The following is a 23129-nucleotide window of genomic DNA, read 5'->3' as shown; positions in this document are numbered from 1 at the left end:
GGGCGGCTCGTGGCTGGTGTCTAGGGGTCCAAGTGACCCCGTAATTCGTATGGGCCATCGCCCAACTTCAAGCGACCCCGTGATACTGCAACACGTGGCCAATGACGTCCTTTCCCTTCGGCCGTAAATTTTCTTCCACATCCAGCGTGACAAGGCAGCCCAGCTTTCCTGCTCGACAGGAAAACATGAAAACTCCACCTCATCTTCCACGGCCCATTTACTATCACACTGCCTGTCAGAAATTAGGCAGACGAAATACAGGGAAGTGTCCCATCCTTTGTTTCCAAATTTCTTACAATTTCTTTCCAATTTCAATTCCAGTGTATAGATGGAGAGGAAAGAGAGAGAGGGGGCAACGGAAGGCTCTAGTTCCGGGGACCACCCTATGGTGGATCCCCATGAAACTGAAATACAAGAACACTGGGAAGAATTTTCGCTACACGAGAACAATTTGATGATTTAACTGCTCGTGTGCAAGCACAGGGGGTTCAAATGGAGTTGCTAACTCAAGCACTCACTGAAATAAAATCCCAATTATCCTTATTACTAGGAAGGGATAAAGGTAAGATAGAGACCTCAGATATTCCATCTTCATCAAAAGATGTAGATGTGACTATGCAAGACCCAAGGGAACCCCACCAAAAGCTAAGGGATAAACCACTGTGAAAAGATATGAAACCCCCTCAGTTTCATGGGGAGGAAAAAGATAGAAACAAAGACACTATCTTTAGCTTCCTCCAAAAATGGGAGAATTTGCACAAATTAAATAATACTCCACCACATCTTCAAGCGTTGGAGGCCAATTTAACCTTGGGGCCAAAGGCATATAAATGGTGGAGAACTTTAAAGGAGGCAAATAAAATACCTGAAACTTGGCCTCAATTTGAATCTGTCTTTTTGAAAGAATTCCTTCCTGAGAATGAAATGGAAAGAAATTGGGAAGATTGGGATTTTGTCAGACAAAAGGGAAGACCTTTGCTTACATATCTCGAGGAGTATCGTGAGATAATCCTCAAATTGGAAGCAATGGATGAATTTCAAAAGACAAGAGGATTCATAAGGGGACTAGATAAGGCCTGTAAAAAGGAAGTGAAAAGGAGTTCACCCAAGACGCTTGAAGAGGCGATTAAATTTACATTAATCAATGAAGATAATACACGTCCACGTGCACTCACTAGTCTCACCGATATGAAGCCCAAGACTAAGGAATTTGAGACCTCAAAATTTGTAGGTAAATCCAAAAGGAAAATGCCATGCCTTAAGGGTAAGAAACAACCCTTTGAAAAGAAACAATATATATGGCCGAAGTTAAGTCAAGATGACTTTGATAAGGCCAAAAAATAAAGACTCTGTTTCAATTGCCTATCCCCTAACCATGCTGCTTGGAATTACTCTCAAAGAAAGAAGGGGGAAGATAAAGGAAAGGATAAGGACAAGGGCAAGGGAAAAGAGAAACAAATCCATGTAGTGCAGACCCTGGAATTAAAGGGGCATGAAAAGTATAAATCTTTAGAAGTCTTGCACAAGGATGTACAACACAGGTGTTGTATGTTAACTTCTATGTGGTAACCTACCTTCGGGCCACATGATTTAGTTAGAGTGCATGGATTGATAGGTGAAAAGAGGGTTAGAGTCATGATTGATGACTCTGCCACCCATAACTTCATAAGTTATGCACTTGTCAAAAAGTTGAAACTTCCCCAACAAAAGAGTAAGCATCAATACATTGTTCGCATGATGCAAGGTCAGGATAATAAAATATGGGATACAATGGTATCCAATTTGGAAATCGAGATCCAAGGATATAAAGATAAGCTTGATTTCCAGATTATGAATATGAAAAGAGCCGATATTGCTTTAGGGAGGGAGTGGCTATGGGGATTGGAACCATCTTTAAAGTGTAGTTATCATCATAATACACTAGAATTTGAAAGGGATGGTAAGACTTTTGTGATTCAAGGTGAACATGAAGTATCTGATAACCCTTTGATGTGTTCCCTTGAAGTTCAAAAGCTGATAAAGAAGGAAGCTTGTGAGGTATATATGTCATGGTCCCTTCCTGTACACAGGACACTTTTACTTCTTGTAATATAAAGCAACAATTTTCGTATGTTTGTGAGTTGAATGTAAATAATGAATTAAGTGATTTGTTAGATGAATTTAAAGATGTGTTTCCATCTGACTTACTTAGTGGCCTTCCACCAAATAGGGGTAATGTGAATCACCCAATTGACATAGATAGGGATATACACCCTATTTCTAAACCACCTTACAGGCTAAGTGAAACACAGCACCAAGAAGTCGAAAGACAAATCAAGGATTACCTTGATAAGGGATTTATACAACCCAATAATTCACCTTGGGCTTCGCCAATTTTATTGGTGAAGAAAAAAAATGGTTCTATGCGACTTTGTGTTGATTATAGAGCACTTAATAAGATAACGATGAAGAATAAATTTCCTATGCCCAGAATGAAAGATCTTTTTGATCAATTACAAGGGGCAAAATTCTTCACAAAGATTGACTTAAGATCAGGCTATCACCAAGTAAGAATTAAGGCCCACTATGTTCCGAAGACGGCATTTTGTACTAGATACGGGCATTATGATTTTTTTGTGATGCCTTTTGGCCTCACTAATGCACCAGCTACTTTTATGGAGCTGACGAATAGTGTATTACAGCCCTATCTAGGATGTTTTGTAGTAGTCTTCTTGGATGATATCTTGATCTTTAGTAAATCAAGAGAAGAACATTTGGAACACTTACAGTTAGTATTCCAATTGCTAAGAATCCATTCTCTCTATGTGAAGAAAACTAAGTGTGAATTCTTCGCACAAGAAGTCAAATACTTGGGACATATTATCTTAAAAGAGGGAAACAAGATGGATCCAGGAAAAGTAAGGGCAATTATTGAATGGCCATCTCCAAGGAATGTGGAAGAGCTACAGATCTTCCTAGGTTTATCCGGATTTTATCATAGATTCATTCGAGATTATACCCAAGATAGTTGTTCCAATGACGGGCCAACTTAAAGGGAAAGGGAAGAGCTTTAATTGGGGAACAGACCAAAATGAAAGTTTTCAAGAACTTAAGGTAGCTATTACTACAGCTCTAGTACTATTAGTTGTGGATCCTAAACCATTCGTGGTTGAAGCTGATGCCAGTGATAGGGCAATAGGTGCGGTCTTATTACAAGAAGGTCGACCGGTCGCGTTTGAAAGCAAGAAATTAGACCATGCAAAACAGAATTATTCCGCTTATGAGAGGGAGCTGTATGCAATAGTATATGCAATGAAGAAATGGAGGCACTATTTGTACAGTGCCAAACTTTTGATATTGTCGGATCATGAAAGCATTAAGTGGCTTAATGACCAACTGGATCTACAAGGGCGTAAAGCCAGATGGGTCGAACTTCTTCAAGAGTTCGACTACGAGATAAGGTATAGAAAAGGAAAGTACAATATAGAGGCTGATGCGCTCAGCAGAATGCCCATCATAAATGAATTGAGTTTTACTCAGTTCACTTTCGATTTGCTTGAATCCTTAAAAGGAAAATGTCAGGTTGATCTGGCATATTCCAACATATGGGAAGCAATTGAAAATGGGGATCCAAATGAAGACCTCCATTGAGGAAGGAACATCTGAAGATGTTCAACAAGGAAATGGAGCATCAGGGGTTGCTCAAATGGGATTCAAGTGGAAGAATTTTACCATTGATAATGGTTATTTACTCTACAAGGGTAGGGTATGTGTCCCGAAAGATAAAGAAATAAGGCGCCAGTTACTCTTTGAGTGTCATGATACCCTTAGTGCGGGACATCCAAGAGTTAATAAGACTTATAGTCTTATTAAAAGGCAGTTCTATTGGCCTAGAATGAATAAGGACATCCTTGACTATGTGGTCGAATGTAATAAGTGCCAAGTTAATAAAGCTGAAAGATTGAAAGTGGGAGGACTTCTCCACCCATCAGAGATTTCTTCGGGAAAATGGGAGAGTATCTCCATGGACTTTATTGTCGTGTTACCCAGGACACAGAGGGGGCACGACTCTGTGTGGGTGATTGTGGATAGGTTAACCAAAATGGCTAGGTTTATTCCAACTTCAACTGATGTTAAAACACTAGAATTGGCTAGATTATTCATAGAGAACATGTACCGATTGTATGGCCTTTCGGCAAATATAGTTTCTGATCGGGATAGAAAATTCGATAGTCAATTTTGGTGCGCTGTATTTAAGAAGTTGGATACTAAACTTAGCACGAGTATGGCGGAGCATCCGCAAACTGATGGGCAAACTGAAAGGGTTAACAAAATCCTTGAAGATATGTTGAGAGCATATGTAAGTAAAAGGCAAACTAATTGGGAAGAGTATTTACCAATAGCAGAGTTTGCATATAATAGTGCCAAGCACTCTTCCACCGAATATAGTCCATTTGTGCTAATGTATGGGTTTCAGCCCAAAGCTCCTCATGCAATAGGACTACATAAGGAAAAGGTTTAAGCAACAAAGGATTTTTTGGAGGATATGAATAGTATGTTAAAATTTGCTCAAGAAAATATTAAGAAAGCTCAAGACCGAGCTAGAGCTTATGCAGATCCTCATCGAAGAGACATCTCCTTTGAAGAAGGGGAATTGGTCTATCTTAAAGTGCTTGGACAAACTAAAACTATGAAAGCGGGACGATATCCAAAGCTTTCACCCAGGTATTGTGGTCCTTTCACAATACTTAAGAAGGTGGGAAAACAGGCTTACAAGCTCCAACTACCTGCTGGTAGTAAAATACATCCAGTTTTTCATGTAAGTAAGCTAAGAAAGAAGCTAGGCGATATGGATAATCTACTCTTAAATGATAAGATTGAGGAGCTATTTAGTGACCAATCTATTCCACATGAACCAAAAAGAATTTTAAATGTTCGTAATAGACGAACAAGGCATACTGTTTATCAAGAATGTCTGGTAAAATGGAAAGATTGTTCAGAAGAAAGCTCAACATAGGAGCGAGTAAGTACTTTAAGAAAAAGGTTTCCCAATTTACAGTTAGACCTCCCAAGTATCGTTTTCGAGGACGAAACCGATTCTTAAGGGGGAGGAAATGTTACATTAATAAATGTAACTTATGGGGAAACAACACGAGAGATGACCGTTCGGGAGCCTTGGACGCCCGTACGGGGTTCGAGGGGACTTAGGAATGAAAGTGGGAACAAGGCAATTAGTAAGTGAGTTATTAATTAGTATAACTCCTAAGAAACCGACAGCTGGCAAGATACTAGACACGCACGGTTCCTAAATCTGTCTAAGCGAAGATGAGTGGTGAACGAAGGGATATCTCTCGTCTCTCGTGCTTCTTGGGTGTGGTCACAACGTAATAAAATCAAATTGGGCAAAGGCTACTCGACTACTCAATGACCTACCAAGACTACAAAGGCGATGGTTATCTTACCAAGGGAGCCCAAGTGATCACCCCAAAGAGGCAAAGGCATTAGACAAAGAGGGCTATCGGCTACCTACTGGCCTACCAAGACTTGCGAAGGTGGATGGAACCACAATGGATTTGTCTTTTTTTTTTTTTTTAATAGGAATGATAGTCTCAATCCTATTGAGTAATCTGTGCCCTTGGGGGAGAATAAAAGGGACGGTTGGACCCAACACATCACAAAATAAACAAGCTATCCCGACCACCCATGGGTATCGATGATGAAGCAAGCTATGAGGGGTATATTGTAAGGAAAGAAAAAAGACTACTCTAGGAGACTACCATAGAAGCTAACATGAATATAGTGGATCCAAAGCCAACCACTCTCTAATTGAAAAGAGATAAATATACATAGATGTATGTTTATAAGAGCAGAATACCAATGCGCAGAAAAATGCAAAGGACAATGCAAAACATCATACTCATGTAAAGTGCTATGCAACAATGCCACTTGGATAGTGCCCTCACAAGGGAATTATTCACTTGCTGAAGCACCACTTTACAATCATAATCATCTTGATGATAGCAATAATGATACAAAGTAAAAAAATAATGTCTCTGAAGTAATCAAAATCTTGTAGACACCAAGCATAGAAGACCACCCCCTCTCACCATTGGATGGTGGAAGGAGAAGCAAGCATCCCCTCTCTCTCCCTAAGATGTCGATGTCAATGGGAAAGGAGAAGCACCCAAAGAAGAAGGGTGAGCTACATGCCCAACTGAAAACCTGTGAAATGAATGAAATCCAAGAGCACCTCAAGGAAAGCAAGAACTCGGCCTCAAGAGGAAAAGACTCCTTGTTGGTCCAAAGTGTCAAGCCCCATCAAGGGTAACCAAGGTAAGGAGTGTCAAATGATCCAAGTCTCCACTTCAATCAACCGATAGGTCTTGTAAGGGTTAGTGCCAACCTACAAAAGACATGTTAGGAGCAAAAATATCATAGAAGGCCATAAAACACACATACCTCAACTTCAATGAAGAGTGCTTATGAGTGCAATAGATTGGGTTTGAGGAGGGTCCCACTACCAAAAGGTAGACGTACTAAAGATATAGGAAAATGGCATAGGTATGTGTCGCGTAATAGTGAAGCTAGGCTAGAGTGTGCCCTGTAAAAATTAATTAATATGTCAGTGGAAAGTGGGTTAGGTCCATGATCAGTGTCGCTGACATCTAAATTAGGAAAAGGCTCCACAATCCATCGGATCATAAGATCTCTAGAGAAAGTGGCCTCAACTCCTTTTGGCTGCGTATTTGATGTAGAGAGCAACTCAAAAATAGATGGGGACTCATCAAGTCTCTCCTCAAGGGAGACAAGGAGCACCCGAGGATTGACGTCCAAAGTAGTGGCATGGGCAAACCAATCAAATAACCCCTTTGGTGAAGCAAGGGTGGATGGTCCAATTGCCATGTGAGAAGTGGATCTACCTTATTGAGGAGGATGACCACCTCAACTGTGGAGGTGGGGCTGAAATGCCCTTGCTTGATATGCTCGAGTTCCTAGGTGGAGAGGGCCTAGAGTGCTTGGTATGGTAACTCTAGATGTGTGCTCTAAAGGAAGTGATTAACTTGAGGATGGTCTATATGCCGAAAAGATATCGGATGACCTAGTGAGTATTGACTTTCTTATATCCACCTCTTCTTACGGAAAACGATCTTCTTCTGTAATTATTTCATAATCAACCTGAAATCTATCTTCCTCATAACCTGTTCCACAATCTTGCATGGATGTAGAAGCAAAAGAAGAAGGGTCAAAAGTAAAAACTTGTGTAGCTTGCACCGGAGTAGATATATTAGGTTGGAAGAAGGAAACATGCTCCGGATCTCTTTCTCCAACAGGGGAGTCCATCCCTAGTGGAGGCTTCAACAATCATGCAATATCTTTAGATTTACATGAAGCATCTAAAGAAAAAATTTCATGTTTACCTTCAATAGCTTATTGGACTCAATGCATGAAAATTAAGTCACACTCAGTCTAAGACATCTCAAAAGGTTTGTAGATTCCATGATAGTCAAAAGTCTCTCCACCAATGTCAAAACCTCACTAGGCAAGCTATCGAGCCCACTTCTACTCGGTTCTTGACATAGGACATTCTAGAGACTGAAGTCGTAAAGTAGTATTTGAACTCATATCCCCCCTTTGGACCTATTGCTGACGAGCTTTTCCATCAAGGGCCGAGGTTTCTTCAAAGAGTACTTGGCTTTGATACCATGTAAAGAAATACTCTCTACAAATAACAAACACAATCGTGTAACAAAGCACGTGACTGATAAAAGAACACAATTAAGATTAGGGTAACTCGGATAATGAACAATGTACAAGATAACCGTGTCTCCAAAACCAAGGCAAAGAGTATAAGAGAGTGTGTTGTACTCTAATGGATCCCGAAATGCAATAGATGGTCTCTATGAATGTCTAGCAATAGCAAACGCAGCAGTAGGGAGCTGGATCGGTGAGACAAACAAGCAACAAATAGTAGAGTTCTATTAGGAGAAGTGCAGGCAACAACTGCAGCACCAAAATGCAACAATGGATGATGATGTAGCAATCGTACCGCAAGGTAGAGCAAAAAAAACACAAGCTGGGATGGTGACATCAGCAGCTGATAGCAGCAATGCAGGTCCAAATGTAGGCTGGAAAGGCAGGAACAGCAGTAAACACAGCCAACCAGGCGATGGCAGCAGGCTGCAATCAGTCGCCAATGGATGGAAGGGGTTGGGTAGCAAGAACCAAGTGTAGACCAGCAAGGAATACCAGCTTGAACTGAGATATACTCCACGAACGGGGTGTGGATAGTAGACACCCTTTTTGCAGAGGATATCTCAACCAAAGCTGACCAACATTGTTGTCTACCATCAAGCACTTGCTACCCAACCCTTCTTTGCAGATTTTGACTGTTTTCAGCCATCCTTTCACTACTAGTCATCAAGGCAGCTGCTATCTACATCAAAAACTTGCATTTGCTGCTACCTATCACCCAAAAGCTTTAATTTCAGCCTGATCAGCTGTCAGCTACAGCTGGCAACCTCCCACACTGCTGCATTTTCATCATCTTGCTGCCGCTCAGCCTGGTTGCTGCTGCCTAATGCTGTGTTTTGCTATTCCTAGTCATTACCAGCTGCACCCTCATCCCTACCTTGCTACATTTGCAGTTTTTGATAAATCTACTACACATCTAGCATTGATCTAGCATCCTATTGCTGCTTTGCTACTGCCCAGACGCATCCCGAGGCTGCCTGCTGCATTTCAGGATCCGTCTGAGTACAACACACTCTCCAGCTCATACTCTCTACCCCGATCTTCAAAACATGGGAGTTCGGAAGTTAGTATTCTTCATTGCCTAGTGTGTTTATTGCATCGAGTATTATATTCTATTTAGTATTCATACATTATGCTGTCCTACCCATCACGCTGCTGCCCCGCCATAGCGCCCAGCTTTCCCCCCCTCCTCCCGCCGCCCAACTTTTCCCCCCTCCACCCCGCCATTGCACCAGGCAATCCTCCTCCTCCCGCTCCCCCCCCCCCCCCGCGCACTGCCCCCACTTCCTTCGCCCTGCGGCCCTGTCCGACAAGCCCCCCACCCACGTGTTCCTATTGGGAGCTGGCCATCCGTGGAGTTCAGCACCTCCCCCGTCGCCAAAAAACAGCATCTGCCCTCCTCACCATCACCCCCCCCCCCCCCTCCCAATTGCTCCCTCCATCTGCAACAACACTTCCCCCCTCTGGTAGCACAACAACGTGATTGGTAGGTTCTCAGCAGGGACGCGCAATGGAAACCTCTGGTTAGACGCTGGTGCATTCTGCGAGTGCTCCCCAGTCAAACACCTTGTGCATCATCCTCTCTAAGGAACAGCTCTTAGTCGTCCGTGCCACAGAGCTGGAGCTGAAAGAAATAGCGATCTTTGGTCAAGTCATAGGGCACTCCCGATCTAGGGCCTAGCTTCAAGATTGGCTTCACTCCACGCTGCGCATTGGCACAGCGCAGATCGCGGAGGCAGTTCTCAAGGGTCAAGGGATCTTCATGGTTTGACTCACCTCGGCGGACGCAGCCCGTGAGCTAGTGGATAGCTCATCTTATGCCTCCACAAAGGGGGTCATCTACATGGTTCCCTGGTACAGTGGCTTCATAGTGGAGGAATTTGCGCTCCACAACACATTTCTTAGACATCCGGTCATCTTACTATTCCCCGAACTGGCGGTAGTGTATCGTCAGTTAGTGAAGGACTTTGGATGGCTCTTCGGCACAGTTCTTCCTGCTTCCTTCGTGGATGCAGTGACAGCTGCAGGAGTCCCAAAGGTACGGGTGACTGTGAAAGATACAAAGAACATACCAAAGTTTCTGGAGATTGAGGCAGGCGGACACTCCTTCACACAGCAGGTTATAGTGACTAGGCAGCCAAGGCAATGTCTGCAATGCCATGACTTTGGGCATCAGGCAGCAAATTGCACACGCTTCGGAGCCAAGGCAGCTCCGCCAACAAGCTTGCAGGTGGACGCTAACAACTTTACACACGTCTAACGAGACGACAGAGAGGGAGACGGCAGGGGGAGCCTCAGTCAGTCCCTCAAACACAGCCACAGCAGCAAAGAGCAGGAGGGTGAGCGACGGACCCCTGGCAGAGCACCCCGCAGCCCCCCCAGCTCGTCCCACCCGACAAGATCACAAACCTCCACATCCACCACCCACGGAGGCGTCAGGCTATCTCACCCGAGATCCCACAGCCCCCACACCCACACCCCCCTTCCCATGGATCCCCTCCCGACCCTACCCCACAACCTCCCCCTTCTAGGGCCACCACGCCCCCCCCCCCCCCACACCCGCCTCATACCTCTGATCACCCCACCATCCCTCAATCTTCCTCCTTCCCACCATCTCCCCCACCAATCAATCCCTCTGATCCTCACCCAATATAGGTGACCCCCTGCCCACCCCCCCCCCCCCTTTCCATAGGAGGTGACCTCTTGCTCCTCCCCCCCCCTTTCCATAGGCGTGTGATGCTTGGTGGGACCCAGCTTTCCACAGGAGGGAGAGGTCGCTGGACTTCTCTTGGGGATACAGGCGGCTGGGTGGAGCTCTTATGGACCAGCTAGATAGGTTCTATGTGGGAGAGTGGGGGTGCTCTCGCGGTGGCCAAGTAGGGCAGTTGGCTGGCACCACTTTGTCTGATTACTGCCCGGTCCTCCTTACATTTGATACTCCAACTTCAGCCCTGGACACGCGATCTTGCCAGATCCCTCACTCGATCTATAGGATGGAGGATTTGAGGATGCAAATTGAGCAGCTCTAGAATAGGGAGTGGGACAAGAGGGACCGGATCACAAAGGAGGTTGCAGAGGTCCTAGCCGAGTTAAGCAAGATCTGCCACAAGGCAGCCATACAAGCCAGGCAGCAAAGTTGGGAGGAGAGAGCACTCTAGCGAGACCTAGCAGCCACGCAGAGACTACTCCAAGAGGCACCAGGGGATCCCACTCTTCACGTACAAGAGGTGCATGTATGGGCAGCCCTCGCCAGTCTCAAGGACATGCGCTCCTAGTTTTCCTTCCGTACCTCAGCAACCTTTTGGGTGCCAAAAGGGGACACGATGTGTAGGGAGTTTTTCCAGTGCATCAATCTCGCACCTCAGGAGATCTGATTCGCAACCTCCTATCAGTATGGGAGAATTCGCTCTAGCCCAGATGAGGTGATGGAGATTGCCACTGACTACTATAGACACCTTTTTCAACAGCAGCAGAACGCAATCTTAGCCAAAGGACAGGGCTGTAGACAACAAGTCTGGGACCACATTCTATCCCTCGTCACAGAGGAGATGGGGCACTCCCTCCTAGACCCTTCGCACAGAAGGAACTAGAGAAGGCTTTCCATGCACAGAACGGGCAGAAATGCCAGGGAGAGGATGGCCTTTCTAAGGCCTTCTTCACTACCTACTGGGAGGTGGTGAAGGACCCCCTATTGCTAGCCTTTCAGGAGATCTTCAACTCAGGACGGATGCCAAGAAGTCTATTGGTAGGACTGATCAGTCTCCTCCCCAAAGGGGGAAGACCGGTTGGAGCTATCCCAATGGAGACCGATCATCCTCTTGTCAATGGCCTATAAGGCACTGGCCAAGATGATCGGTAGGCGACTCCGACCCGTACTTCCAAACATCATTCATGACACACAGACAGGTTTTGTCCAGGATAGGAGCATCCTAGACAATGTCTTCACCTTCTTAGAGGCGACTGAGTGGGCCCAGCACAGTGGTCAGGGATTGGTTTTACTTCTCTTGGACTTTGAGAAAGCCTATGATAGGGTTGACTGTGACTTCTTAGAGGGCACCATGGTGAGATTAGGCATGGATCCATGAGGTCTTTGCACTTTACAGATCACCTACGAGAAGGGTTCTCATAGGTGGCAAGAGGAGGGAGGAGTTTCGGCTGGAGAGATCAGTCCGGCAGGATCGTCCTCTTGCCCTGTATTTGTTCCTACACTTTTCAAAGGCAATGTCGTACTTCCTCTGGTCACGTGTGAGTGGGCTACGTGGCCTTCGACTTCTGATGAGGGAGGAGACGGAGCTGCTAGATTCAGAGTATACAGATGATACCACCCTTTATATAGAGGATGATGAGTTGATGCTGAAGAGAGTGAGACTAGCCCTAGAGGTGTTTTGCACTGCAGCTAGAACGAAAATCAACTGGTGAAAGTCGGTTGGTTTTCTTACGGACCCGAACTCTAGCACAGAGTGGGACATCCCCTTGGGATTCAGATGGGTGTGTAGAGGGCAGACCGTCCGATACCTAGGGTTCTAGGTGGGACTTGATATCACTCCTACCAAGCAGTTTCTTCTAGGTCTTGACTCTATCAGTGACCTGCTGGAGTACTGCCCGCCTCTCCTTAGCGGGCCGAGCCCTAGTGGTCAACCAGGTCCTCCTAGCGACGGCTTGGTACATTGCCTCATGTTGGTGCTCCTCATCGTCTTGTGTAGTTCAGCTTCGCCGCCTAGTGCAGAATTTTCTTTGGGCCAGCTCATATGGTTCCACGGATTCTTGGGCCAAGGTAGCGTGGGAAACATCATCCAGCATCGGGCTGAGGGAGGGCTTCTGAGATCATAGACCTAGAGTTTTAGAGCCTTGGCCTTCTGGGCAAGCTAGTAGTCCATGGGCTCACACCAAGAGGGCAAACCTAGAAGGTCCTTCTGCAACAGGGTCTCCATGAGTGCAGACCAAGGCTTGGTGGTGATTAGAGAGGCCATCTTTGAGATGGATCTTCACGACGGCCCAGATCACACCGCCCAGATCCTCCTTCCTCCGCAGCCTACTTCATGTGTGGCAGGGCCTCCGCAAGGCCCTAATTCAGAGCCTCCCAAGATGCCAAGAGGAGATAGACCACTAGCCAGTAGTCTGGAACCCCCAGGTCAGAGATCAGGACGAGATACAAATTGGCGAATCCCCCCCCCCCACATCCAATGGGCTGGATGGGAGGCTGGCCCTACTCGTACTATCAAGACATGGCGGGAGGAATACAAGATGGTGGATCAAGAGGTACTACAGCAAGCATCAGGTTGTCACCGAGGAGCTGAGTTGAGAAGAAGGGAGATTGAGGCAGTGATCCATGAGCAGTGGCTTGACCCCCCAATCCAAGAGTCGATGGAGCCTAGCAAGGTGTGGGCCGCTAGATTCTCACCGGCGAGTATCCCCCTACAGGTATTAGGTAGAGTGGGCGGCGCCCCCTACAGAATTTTCTTCAACGTGTAGGATGGGGGGAATTTGGTCCTTGACAGAGGGCAGCAGGATGAGGAGAACGTTGGCCTTCCTTGGAGGAGGATTCGTGTGGTTGGTCTCCAGGGGAAGACCTGGCGTCTGGACCCTTATGTGTTCTGGGAGGAGTTCCAAGAGTGGCACATCTGGATATGGGAAAGCAGGTCACTTAATGAGCTAGAGTGGGACCCAGGAGAGTGGCTATGGCCAGCCAGTTCAATCGCCAAGAAGCCACTGAGGTTCTTGGAGTACACAACCAAGATTGGTAGACATGTACTAATGCAGGAGGACATGGACTGGGCGCCTTTGCGTAGCAAATACTTGGCGGAGCACAGCATCACAGATGCCTTTCGTCGGACTTTCTGGCACCGCCTATTGGACAGCTGGAGGCCGAGAAGGGTATCGTATTTCCTATGGCTTTTGGCACATGGAGGGCTGGCGGTTGGGAGTTGCCTACCCCAGATGCATCAGGATGGAGGGGTGTAAACGCTACCCACGGCAGCTTTTGGAAACTCCAAAGCATTGCCTTGGGTCTTGCGAGGCGGCACAGCACGTGTGGAGAGAAACCTGCCACATTCTCCACCGTCTGGCACCCAACCTTGGATGTATCTTGTAGGGAGCTTTCTGCTGGTAGGCAATTAGCCAAGGCCGCAACCTTTTGTATGAGGCCGGGATGCAGGATATGATTTTCATCATCAACGTTGGGCCTTGCGTAGTGGTCAGCTTAGAGGCTTTACCTAGCCGCCAAGTACTGGAGCCCACAACAAACCGTTTTGAGGTATGGGAGATCGTAGGAAGTCTTACAAGGTGGCACATTTGGAAGGTACATTGTCAGGAGGTTTTTGGCGGGGAGTGCCTTTCAATACAGGCAACTTTGGCTGAGCTTTGGACTTCCATCATCCACTCCCTCCAAGGCCAATGGGACCAGGTGCAGGGCGAGTCTCCAGCTCGTCAAGAGCTCCGTCTTCACTTTTTGCACACTTGGGGCGGCCAAGACCTAGTCTTCATGATATAGGCAAGCAGCCCCAGATGGCGATACATCCCCCCTCCACAGCTTCTTGCCCCCATCCCCCCCAGACTGCCTTGAGAGGCTTGTATACATGATATATTCGTGACGTTGCATCAGCTCCAACTAGTTTGTTGAGCATGAGCACTCCATTGTAATTAGCCTTTTAAGTAATATAATTAGCTCCATTTTAATTGAAAAAAAAAACATTATCTTTCACTATGTTACTACACTTGGTACTAAAATCTCGAGATTCGTCTCACTAACATTGGTCATTAGTTCAGGAATTCTGAATTTTTACAATTTCTCAAAATTTAGGTAGAATTTTTTTTGCATTGGATCCCGAAGAAGAGGATTTTGGTCATTTATCCCTCTGCAGTATTAGAAGTGTTGGATATAGCTTTCATTTAGTTTTTATTCAGTAATGGCATGGAATAACAACGATGTTCTTGGCATCCTCACTAGTGAAGATGGTACAAACTACTGCCTCTAGAGTTTCATGATTCAGAATCTCCTTGTGGCCAAGAACTTGTGGGATTACGTCATGGGTGATGAAGTTTGGCCCGCAACAATTGCTCCTAGCACACCTCCTCTCGCACAAGGGAGAGGTAGAAGACAGCCTACTATTGCCCCCATTGCTGTTACACCTAACCAAAAGAGATGGAATTCTCGAGATGCACAGGCTTTGTCTTTTATAGCTCTATCAATGAAAAGAGCTATCATACCTCGCATTCGGGCTAAAAAAACCTCACATGTGACTTGGATCATTCTAGACCAGATATTTGCAGCCAAGAATGAGGCGCGCAACTCTTTTTTGATAAGTGAGTTGGTCAATGCTCACATGAGTGAGGATGATTCTATGGCTCGTGCATTCAAGGTTTGCATGAGCAACTAGTCAACATTGATGTGGTAATTGAAGAATGGTGAACATCACTTTGAAATCTCTTCCAAACTCATACCTTGGTATTCACACTTCACCGAATTTGTCACTGAGGGGGATAGCTCAGCCTCTCACATTCAAGGAGTTCACTAGCCTCTTGCTTCAAGAGGAGTAGACCCGGAAGAATATGACTCTACGTTCAAGTGATTCGGCCATGCTTTCTAGTTACAAAGGCAAAGTGAAAGGAAAGAAAAATAAAATTGCCCCAAAGCTAATGTTGGACAACCTTCATATAAGGGCAACAATGATGCATGCAAGTCGAAGAAAAAGGAAAAATCTCCATATTGCAAATTCCAAGTCATTACATTGAAGAGGGTAAAAAAAGTCTTGCAAAAGAGAGAAGGACTCCCACATGGCAATCCAATAGAAATCAGCCCCTCACATACCCGATGGTGATATTTCAGCCAACCTCATGGAGGAGGGCTATTGACTTTTCTCACATGTAGCTATTTCTTCTATGGATGGGTCAGCCTTTAATCATTAATGCAAGAGAGACTCAACATACTTCGTATTTTGACACACATGCATCATGCCATATCACTTCTAGGAAGTCTTTGTATTCTGGCAAGAAGGTATCTTGTGCCAAGAAGACTTCCCATGCAGTTTGTGATATTGTTGAGGAGCTGCTGATTACAGCAGCTAATGGCACAAATTCCAACTTTTGACTATTTTGTATGCTCCATGGATTACAAGAACTTAGTTTCAGTGTCTATTTATAATCAATGTGGATTTCAGGTCATTTTTGAGGATGATAATTGCATTGTGCATCACAAAGAGTATGATTATACATTGAAGCTTTCTAGCACTTTGTACAAAGGTCTCTTTCTTTTGGATGGTTACATAAAGAGATCACCCCTACAATGAAAAATGCGGAGTTGTGGCATGCTAGATATAGGCACATGAGTTTTGGCAAACTTATGATCCTCCAAAGGTGTTAGATGGTTGATGCTTTGCCTACTTTGGATACTCCCTCTCCCCATGCTTGTGGGGGTTGCACTCTTGGCAAAATGCATTGGTTTCCCTCAAGGATAGTGCAATGTGTGATGCCCAAAAATTAAAGCTTGTACATAGTGATGTATGTGGTCCCATGTAGACCCATGCTCTTGGGGGTCATCTCTCTTTTGTCACATTTATTGATGACTACTCTAGATACACTTGGGTGAATGGCTTAAAAGCCAAATCGGATGTATTGATGGATTTCAAACATTTGGTTGCTGAATGGAAAACTGAAACTGGTTTAAACAAGCAAACTCCTCGCACAAATAGAGGGGAAGAGGACATGTCTAAAGCCTTTGAGGCTTATTTTTGGACGATGGCATTGCACATCAGTCTATGGTGAGGATGACTTCTTGATAAAGTGGAGTAGCAGAACATAAGAACCACACTCTTATGGAAATGACTAGCTACATATTGAAGAGCAAAGGGCTGCCTCATAGATTTTTGGCTCGAAGGTCTCATGTGTGCAAATCATGTTTCATGCTAGAAAAAGCATTGAAGACAATTACAACATATCATGCATAGTATGGCAAGAAGCCTAGTGTGGATTACTTTCGTGTTTTCAATTGTGTTGCATATGCACATGTACTCAAAGACCTTTGTGGAAAGCTTGATGACAAGGCAATAAAATGCAATTTTGTTGGGTATAGTATGAAAAGTAAAGGGTAGAGGTATTGTAACCCTTCCATATGGAACCTCTATCCCTCGATGGAGAGAACTGTGGATCTAAAGGTGGTGATGAACAACCATTGTCTCTCAACTCAACAAACTGCTAGGCCAAGAATGATTGTGACCAGCCATTGTCTATCGATGGAGCGAACTATGAAGCTAAGGATGGGGAAGCCACTAATCCAAAAAGTAGTTAGGAACAACCTCAGCAACTCATTACAATGGTCTCCAAGAGGACTTATCACCTCATGAGATCATAGAGCCTCCTACTATTCATATGCGTCGTATGTGTCTTATTGCCTTAAGCAAAGAAATCAAATAGCCGATACAAAACAATCTCTATCTCCCAAAACAAGGAGTGCTTGAGGATAGACGTATATATTCCCATGGGATAGGGAGCACGTCAATGATGAAAATCTTTGTTGGAGCAATCGGTTTCCCCACAGTAGACGCACCCAATGACCAATGCTTCCTCCTTTGTAAAAGAAGCCATAGCATCAATGTGTCAAACCTATAATGAGAGGGTGGGAGGGAGAAGAAGATAATGGTATCTCCCAGACATTGTTACAAAATGAAGAACAATCTGGGATCTCAAAGCATTGCCACTTCCTGCAACCTTTATTCACGTTCACTAAGGATGATGTCCTTTAGCTCTTGTAGCACCTCTGCTCTAGTACCATGTAAAGAAACATTTGGGTTGCAGGGGACAACACAAAGTGTTTACAGCAAACACTATGACAGAGAATTCAAACACATAGAAGATGAATGTAATAATGAATCATGCTCTATGAATCATGTTAAATGTTGTTACTGTCAGAAGTGGAGCAGCGGTGGAAGCATAAACATGTGCTGAAATAAACTGCTGAAACACAAGACAAAAAGAGAAAAGAAAAGAACACGATACAGATGAGAACTCAGATGTATGCACGGGAAATGGAATCCATATATCTGAACACGAGACAGTCGCATACAACGGTGAGTCACTGGCTGCGTGGGCACTGGCACTGGCTCCTCTCTCCACAGAGTCTGCAGATGGTGAAGATGAAGTGACTGACTGAGGAGGAGCCACTGAGTATAAATAGGCTGAAAAAGTGGGGAGCAATAATGCTGGTCGGACAGCATTAAAAGCTGGCCGACTGGTGCATAAAATGCTCCACTGGCATAAAATGCCACACCAGAAAAATATCTAAAATACCTAATAAAAAATGCCCAGCCCAGATCAAGCTCAGACTTACACATGAGCTGACAAATACTCTGCTAACACCCTCTCTCAGATCACTGATACAATACAATAGTACAATGAAAAGGGATCAGAAACTATACAACATAGAACCACCAAGTAGAACCATGGATACCCAAGCAGTGGGTGATCAAGCCACCACCAAGGTGCCTCGGAGAGAACCTGATGTCGATGTCGATCGTACCAAACACCTGAAAATAGAGAAGATCATAGCATGTCTCTGTGTCCATCACCAATGTCTCGCAGTAGCATACAAGACCATCCTGTCAAAAATGCCTCTGAACATAGGTGACCATGGATTCCCGGCCTTTGGCCAGACCGCCAAAGTGTCCCCTCATGTGAGCGCCAGACGAAAGCCTCCCGCTCTCTGTCAGATAACCAGCTCATCATGAACCGGGATGACAATCCCAGCTCTAGGATTTGATTCCACCAGACTAAAGTCGATGCGTCAGGGACGTCCCTCTCTGGAACCTGTGCACCTGTATAAAAGTATAGATGAGGCGCGGCTGCCCCATCTGAACACCCGCTCACACTCCCTCTCTGGCACAAGAGAGTCGTGAGGGATGACCTCATCACCACCACTAGAAAGCAACCGAGGAAGGGGCCACCAAGCCCTTCCCGCGATCCGAAGAAGAGGATCCCTTCCGCGCCTTGGACTTCACCTTGGTCGGAGGATCGGAGTCGGAGTTTGATGAAGGAGAGGACTCATCAGTAGAGCCAGCATCCCGCTTCGTCTTCTGCTCCTTCTTCCTGGAAGCCGCTAACTTCTTGCAGTCCTTCCGCAAATGTCCCTTCTTGCCACAGTGGTAACACTGGGCCTTCGACTTCTTCTTCCCGTCACCCCTCTCTGAAGCTACATAAGCCTCACCTCCATAATGTGCCGGAAGCCGCCCCTGTAATCTCAAGGATGTCTCATGCTCAAGAAGCATCGAGGTCATATGTAACTTATCATCAGTGGAAGTGCACGGAGGAGCCATATGGAGAGGATAAGAAGAGAAGTAGAGAAGAGATGGAATTGAGAGAGGAAACACAGCCAAAACACAAGCACAGACTGCAGAAAATGAGAGTTCACATGCAATATAACCCAAAATCTGATCAATAGAAGACAAAATCTGCTGCAGAAAGTCAAAAAATCAGTCAAAAACTGCCAAAAATAGAGAAAACGGCCTGAAGTAACAGTCACCCAGCCACGAGAGATGCTGAATCAGCAAAACGCAGGCTGTAAACTGGAGAAAAACAGGTAGAAAACTGTCGCCAGCAGCTGCAGATGAAAAACGCAGGCAGCAGAGGGTGCGTAGGCAGCAGAGGGTACGGAGGCAGCAGGCGATGGCAAAACTGCAAAAAAACGCAGGCTGAAAACAGCCCTAAAACAGGTCGCCTGGCTGCGACAACAGTCGTCGGATCAGCAGGGGTAAAAACAGTCCTGAAATCAGCAAGAAAACACAGCAGAAACACAAATCCTGAAAACTGATACCATGTCAGAAGTGGAGCAGCGGTGGAAGCATAAACATGTGCTGAAATAAACTGCTGAAACACAAGACAAAAAGAGAAAAGAAAAGAACACAATACAGATGAGAACTCAGATGTATGCACGGGAAATGGAATCCATATATCTGAACACGAGACAGTCGCATACAACAGTGAGTCACTGGCTGCGTGGGCACTGGCACTGGCTCCTCTCTCCACAGAGTCTGCAGATGGTGAAGATGAAGTGACTGACTGAGGAGGAGCCACTGAGTATAAATAGGCTGAAAAAGTGGGGAGCAATAATGCTGGTCGGACAGCATTAAAAGCTGGCCGACTGGTGCATAAAATGCTCCACTGGCATAAAATGCCACACCAGAAAAATATCTAAAATACCTAATAAAAAATGCCCAGCCCAGATCAAGCTCAGACTCACACATGAGCTGACAAATACTCTGCTAACAGTTACAATGGAGGAGTGAGCCTCAAGGTTCCATGTCTCTGTGACTGGTACTAAGGCGAGCACAGTCAAGTCAATGACACTAATCAAAGCTCAAAGATGGCTGCACTATCCTGTTTTGATCAGGCGGTAGCACCTATGAATGAGGAATGCTCTGTAGAGTGAGAGAGCGAAATACATTCCTCCAAGCATGAAGATGGCGGAGAAGATACCGAGTGATGAAGGACAGTGGTAGAGGGAGAGAAATGCAGTCCTCAGAAGTTGTCAATGATGAAAAAGATGTTGGAATCTCTCCATAATGATGGCTGCTATCAATGCAACTGCTGGGCAGCTTTTTGAAGGTGAGATTGCAAAAGTACTGATGAAGAACTCTATATACAAGTGGCTGCAAATAGGCAACTGCTGAGCAGCCCTTCAAGAGAGTCAAAATGCAAAATAGATAAAGAGGATGATGATCAACAATCCAAGTGTACTCCAGATGTGGACAACTGGTAGGGAAGCCTGCCGAAAAAGGAAAAGCAGCTGTAGCCAGCAAGCACAGAGCTGGAACCAGCAAATGCAAAGAACACTGATGTTGAAGACCATTGAAGGAGCCACATAGGATGTGGGCGGCTGCTGGAACCAAAACGCAGATGTACAGCAGTTGGCAGCAGCCCGCTGACCTGGGTGGACCACAGCTGAGCAAGCAGCAGCTCTAGGTGTGGGCATACAACAACTCCAGTATGCAGCATCCATCAAGCGAAGGAGGAAATAGAGGAACAGCTCAGAGAGGAGGGAAACAGACTGAATGTGGTGCTTCTTAATATTCCTCATTACGTCACAAAAGCTAAACGGAATGCAACTATGCTTTGGTTGCTCAACACCCTCAACAATACTTTTGGCTCATGCTGCCATCTCCACTATCGGACAGCATCATATCTTATTGTTATATTGTGTTGGACTGCTCCGCATCAGAGGTTCTGCTATGTGTCTGGCATTTCCAAAGCATCGGAGACCCTTTCTCCATCAAATATTGTTAGGCTCTCCTACTATGATTGTAGCTACTTGGTATCTTTTGTAAATCATCTAGCATCATCCAGTAGCAGTTTGCTGCACTTAGGATCCATCAAAGTGCGTCAAACTACTTCATCCCTCAGCCCACTCCCACAAGAGGCAATGGTTGTTGGACCCTCCCCTCCTTCAGCATCCATTGTATCACACCTCACATACTCGGTCTGTTCATTGCATTTTCTTTGGGGATTTATCATCTTAAAATCTTCTTTGTCTGGGTCCTTGTCTAAGTTCATCCGTTAGTTGCATTCATACACTCTCTCTGTTTTCTCTACAGACCCTAGTGTAGCGACAATTGATCTAGCAAACACTATGAAGTTGTAATGATTTCCTACTTAAACTTGGGGCAAATTTGAGATGTGCCTAGAGAGCCAGATTTAGTTCATGCTATTTTCGGGGAATCAGAAGAACATAGAGTGAAGCATCTACTTTTCTTTGAGCTTCTGCAACCGGAACCGTATTTTCAAGACAATGGGACAAAAGGAATTATGACAAAACAATCCTGGTCGGTAGTGTCACCATATCCATCTGAAAGTCTAGAAATCCAATCGATTCAGTTTCGTTTACAATTTCAGTGTCCAAAGCATATTGGTGACTGACCGTGTGGCGAATCCTAAGCAGGTTCTCTGAAAACTCATTGGTGGGAAGGACCACGGGCTCCTGCTCAGAAATAGAGATTCGAGACTCCGATTCTGTGGCCGTTTCTTGCAACACAGACGATGCAGAGGCCCACACGCAAGGGTGGCCATGTCTTACTGGGTGTCTGCACCTCCATCTAGCGACGACAATGCCGCTGGGAGCAAGCTGAAACGCCTTTAGAGTTCGGCACCTGCTGCTCAGACGAGAGGATTGTGATTGTGACCAAATAGTAGGACTATGTCCCCCTACTCCTGCTATGATGGCGGAAGGGGAGGTGGTGGCTGTTGTTCCAACAGCAGCTCCGGCGGCAGCCGCCATTCTTATTGCCACCCGAGTATTACAAGGGTGGAGCTCTCTCCACCACTCATGGACGTAGGCAGGCACCTATTGCAGTTTTATGATAACAAGTGATAATTATTGATTGTAGTATCATGAGGCTTGGCTATTCCAACAACCACCCCTCCCCCTCTTTTGGGAAGGCTATAACCTTTTGATTGTTGTAGGCTTCTAGAAATTAGAGAATTTGGATTGGTTGTTTGATTGGCTCTCTCAAGTTAATAGTAGAACTGGCATTTCACATACATGGAATGCTAGGTCATTTCGAGGCAGCTCTTGCTATACGAAGTCACTACAATACCACAATTTTGCTTCACAATCCATTTCTCTTTTTTCTCTCTTCTTTGTTTTCTCTCTATTTCTAATTTGTTTCTTCTCAATTCCCTATGTCTAAAATTTTTTCCTCTTTCTCTCTCTTTGTCTTTTTATTTTAGTTTATTTTCTCTCATATCCCCTTTCTCTCTCTCTCTTTATTTTCTCTCATATCCCCTTTCTCTCTCTCTCTCTTATCAAACTTAAAACTAAACATAATTTATAAAATTTATAATATAGAACACCAGATATACGTATAATCTCTTTTATACATCAAACTTTTAAAATTTTATCTATACACAAAGTTTACCAATCACTTGAAACTGAAGATGATTTCACAATTCAAGCAATGCAATCCAATGCCATCACTCCTTCACATCTATGACCAAGTACATCAACAATGAGAGAAGAAGGAGAGAAAGAATATGGAGAAAAGTTGTATCTTATATGTGGTCCTTCACTCTCTCACAATCTCACACACAACTCCACACTCAACACCATGAATGGGAAGAAGAAGAAGATGTAAAGCTTCTCTATCCTGAGTTTCTCACTCAACACACCTTTGATACTCTCTCTCACCCTTGCTCTCAATAATGGAGAAAAATGATAGAATAAAACAAGTAAATAGAAAGCTTCAATAGTTTCACTAATAGAGCTTCTATAGCATGGATGAATTAATAAGGATGAATCAATTGAGACCTCCCACCCTTATATAGACCAAAACCTCTCTCTCTCTCTCTTCTCACCTCTTCCTCTTGATTTTTCCTCTCTCTCTATGTATATTTTTTTTATTTTTTCTCTCACTCTTTTC

The 23129-nt window shown here is 45.0% G+C and overlaps 1 protein-coding gene across 2 annotated transcripts in view; it reads right to left on the bottom strand.

Annotated features, from left to right (window-relative positions):
• EMB2761 (threonyl-tRNA synthetase, putative / threonine-tRNA ligase) overlaps window positions 1-22103 on the bottom strand; it is an 86856-nt gene extending 64753 nt beyond the window's left edge. Inside the window, exon 1 of one of the 2 annotated variants that reach the window (XM_087696494.1) lies at window positions 21632-22103. In XM_087696494.1, the coding sequence (XP_087552620.1) occupies window positions 21632-21988 (357 nt within the window). In that variant the 5' untranslated portion in view covers window positions 21989-22103. The remainder of the gene's footprint in view (window positions 1-21631) is intronic. The other variant, XM_087696493.1, reaches the window with a different exon arrangement.
• Between the last annotated feature and the right edge of the window lie 1026 nt (window positions 22104-23129).

The sequence above is a fragment of the Lygodium microphyllum genome, chromosome 16, assembly GCF_053477565.2.
Source record: "Lygodium microphyllum isolate KBCC chromosome 16, Lygodium_microphyllum_v1.1.10, whole genome shotgun sequence".
Classification (NCBI taxonomy): domain Eukaryota; kingdom Viridiplantae; phylum Streptophyta; class Polypodiopsida; order Schizaeales; family Lygodiaceae; genus Lygodium; species Lygodium microphyllum.
Note: the sequence above shows the minus strand (reverse complement) of the source record. Positions and strands in the feature narration are given on the sequence as shown.